The 2,509-nt window shown below is 64.4% G+C and overlaps 2 protein-coding genes across 2 annotated transcripts; both read right to left on the minus strand.

The window, feature by feature from the left end:
- Positions 1-310: 310 nt before the first annotated feature.
- Positions 311-1,484, minus strand: MNEG_1685 (hypothetical protein; the record flags this gene model as incomplete). The annotated part of the gene is made up of 5 exons (XM_014049847.1): positions 311-353; positions 572-630; positions 897-960; positions 1,130-1,322; positions 1,406-1,484. 5 exons carry the CDS (start codon positions 1,482-1,484, stop codon positions 311-313), a joined length of 438 nt encoding a protein of 145 aa, XP_013905301.1.
- Positions 1,485-2,331: 847 nt separating this feature from the next.
- On the minus strand, positions 2,332-2,499 carry MNEG_1686 (hypothetical protein; the record flags this gene model as incomplete). The annotated part of the gene is made up of 1 exon (XM_014049848.1): positions 2,332-2,499. A coding segment is annotated over one exon (168 nt), but the record flags the coding sequence as incomplete, so codon positions are not given.
- Positions 2,500-2,509: the final 10 nt, after the last annotated feature.

The following is a 2,509-nucleotide window of genomic DNA, read 5'->3' on the forward strand; positions in this document are numbered from 1 at the left end:
GTGCTTCATGCCTCAATAGACATACATCATAGGGCTTCTTGACAATTCGATGCGATGCCGTCACGCGCCTACTAGAATGGATAGTATCTATCCTGCCAAGCCGCCGACGTCCATCTCAATGCATGGTTAGCCATTAAAAGGCGTCCGCGCGCCCTGGTGGCTATGACCTGGAAACATCTTGTCCTGTCCTTGGTTCTCGCCTTGCGTTCATGTGACCGACCATTCACGCCCCCAGCCCCTTGATCGGCGGTACCCCCGGCCACGCCATGCGCGCTGCGCAAGCCTGCCGCATGCCGGCGCGGCGCTGCGTTTAGCGCTTGCCCCAGTTGTCGTCGCGGTCGTACCAGCGGGGCCTGCGGCGGCACAGTAGCGGCAGCGGGGGGGATGGTCAAGAGGTGTGAGGGCGCAGTGCAGCGGCCAGGACTGGCCTCTGGCCGCCGCTTCGTCGCAGGCGCCGCCGCGCCCTGCGAGGTGCCAGCGCAGCAGAGCACCACCGGCCTTGACTGCAGCGATGACTTTGCAAGCGCGCAAATGTGAAAGAGCCCGGGCCAGAGAACAGGCAGCAACCCACCCCCAGTAACCGCCGCTGCGGTAGGGGTAGTAGCCGCCGCGGTATGGGTAGTAGCCATACTGGAAGAAGATGTGTTTGTGTTTGTGTGTGTGTGTGTGTGTGTGTGTGTGTGTGTGTGTGTGTGTGTGTGTGTGTGTGTGTGTGTGTGTGTGTGTTTTCAAAGGTGTGCGACAACTACACATGCTTTTATTAGGTCACGGCAGAAGTGAAGTAATTGTTGTACATGGTGGGCACATGGAAGCGCGCGAGACCCCTTTGGATAGACGGCGACATCCCCCACCCCAAGAAGTGGTGCGCGCCTCAAAACCGCGGGCGGGGGTCTCACCGGGCTGTAACTGTAGGCAGGGTAGCTGGGGTAGATCCAGGGCTGGAAGGTGGCGGCCGCCAACCTGGAGGACGGAACCAGGCGTAGGGTGATGCGTGAGGGTGCGCGCTCGTTTGTGGTTCGGAGGGTGTGGCTCGCGCGCGCCACACCCACTCGGAACCCGTCAGCAGGCCGCTCAATGGCTCAACAGGGCGCGCACGCTTCGAGCCGCCCCTCCCCCCGGCCGTACCCACCCTGCCAGGGGTGCGCCGAAGAACTTGTCGCTCTTCTCGCCCTTTGCGGCGTCGGTGGCCGCGGCGCTCTTGGCGTCTAGCAGCGCGCGGCGCGGCGCGTTGGCCCACGTCGCCGCGCCGTCGGCGCCACTGTGCGCGGCGGCCGCGCCTGCGGCGGCCGCGCACAGGACGCAGAGCGCCAGCAGCACGCAGGCTGCGGGGGCAAGGGCGGCGGGGCCGACGGGAGTAAGCGGTGTGAGTGATGGGCTGGGCGAGGATGCGAACCGAGCCTCCCACCTCGCCTAATGTCGCAGTGGTGGAGGCAGGAGATGAGGCGCGCGTAAAGCCAATCACACATATGCTTCGGGCTGCCCATTTATCGAAGCAGCCTCACAACCTAAGAGCTGGCAGCGAACAGCGGCGGCGTCATCACTGCATGGATTGAATGAGGTGGCCCGAGCAGCCCAATGCGCCCGCTGCGCCCCGTCTCCCGGTGGAGCACCCCGGTGAGATATAACTAATAATATGATCATCGTCAACCGACCCGTTCACCCACTCGGCGCACCGGTCTTACGCATCGTGTGTCGAGGATTGGTGGCCGACTGCAACGAGTAGAGATATACCGATTTTGAGAAAACTCTCAATTGAAATAAGGCGTTCCGACACCCTTGATGAACCCATGGCACCCACTGGCCAGCGACGCTGTCGAGCAACTGACAGGGCACTGCACAGGACCAGCTTACTGGAGCTTGACACGCGCGTTACAGCATGCCCGCCACCATGCAGCAGCGGCGTTGCAAACACGCGGGCCTGCTGCAGCATCCAACCTGCAGCCTGGGCATCGTGCGACTGCACAGTCAGGGGGCTCGGCCAATTCATTCCTGCTCCGGTACCAAACTGGGGGCACGACTCAGCGCTGCTGACTGCTCCAACACTGTGATGCAACCTTTGTCCCATGAACTCGTTTCATCATGCTGCTCGAGCGCGCATGCCGTGCGGCCCCTGCCGCACCATCCTCGAGGCTGTGGGGAGCTCCCTGGCCAGCGCCTGACAAGCCAAAGGTTACGACCCGCTGAAAGGCCCCCAGCCGTCGTGCACCGACATGTAGGGAGCTGATTACACAGGCGATAGAAAGCTCCAAGCACACGCTGCAGGCGCGAGCGCGCGCGCCCCCAGCGCCGCGCGGCGCGGCGGCCCGCCGCGCCGCACCCCCCCGCACGCGCTCACTCCGCGGGCGTCGCCGCGGCCTCGCCCTCCGCCGGCGCTGCCGCCGCGGGCCGCTCCACGCGCGCGCCGACCTCCTCGGCGCTGTAGTCCCCGTGCACCTCCATGAGCTTGGTCAGGTCAAACTTGGGCGCCTTGAGCACCTTGACCTTGCGGACGGCCACGTTCTGCAGGGGG

This window comes from Monoraphidium neglectum, assembly GCF_000611645.1.
Source record: "Monoraphidium neglectum strain SAG 48.87 unplaced genomic scaffold scaffold00174, whole genome shotgun sequence".
In the NCBI taxonomy this organism is placed as follows: Eukaryota; Viridiplantae; Chlorophyta; class Chlorophyceae; order Sphaeropleales; family Selenastraceae; genus Monoraphidium; species Monoraphidium neglectum.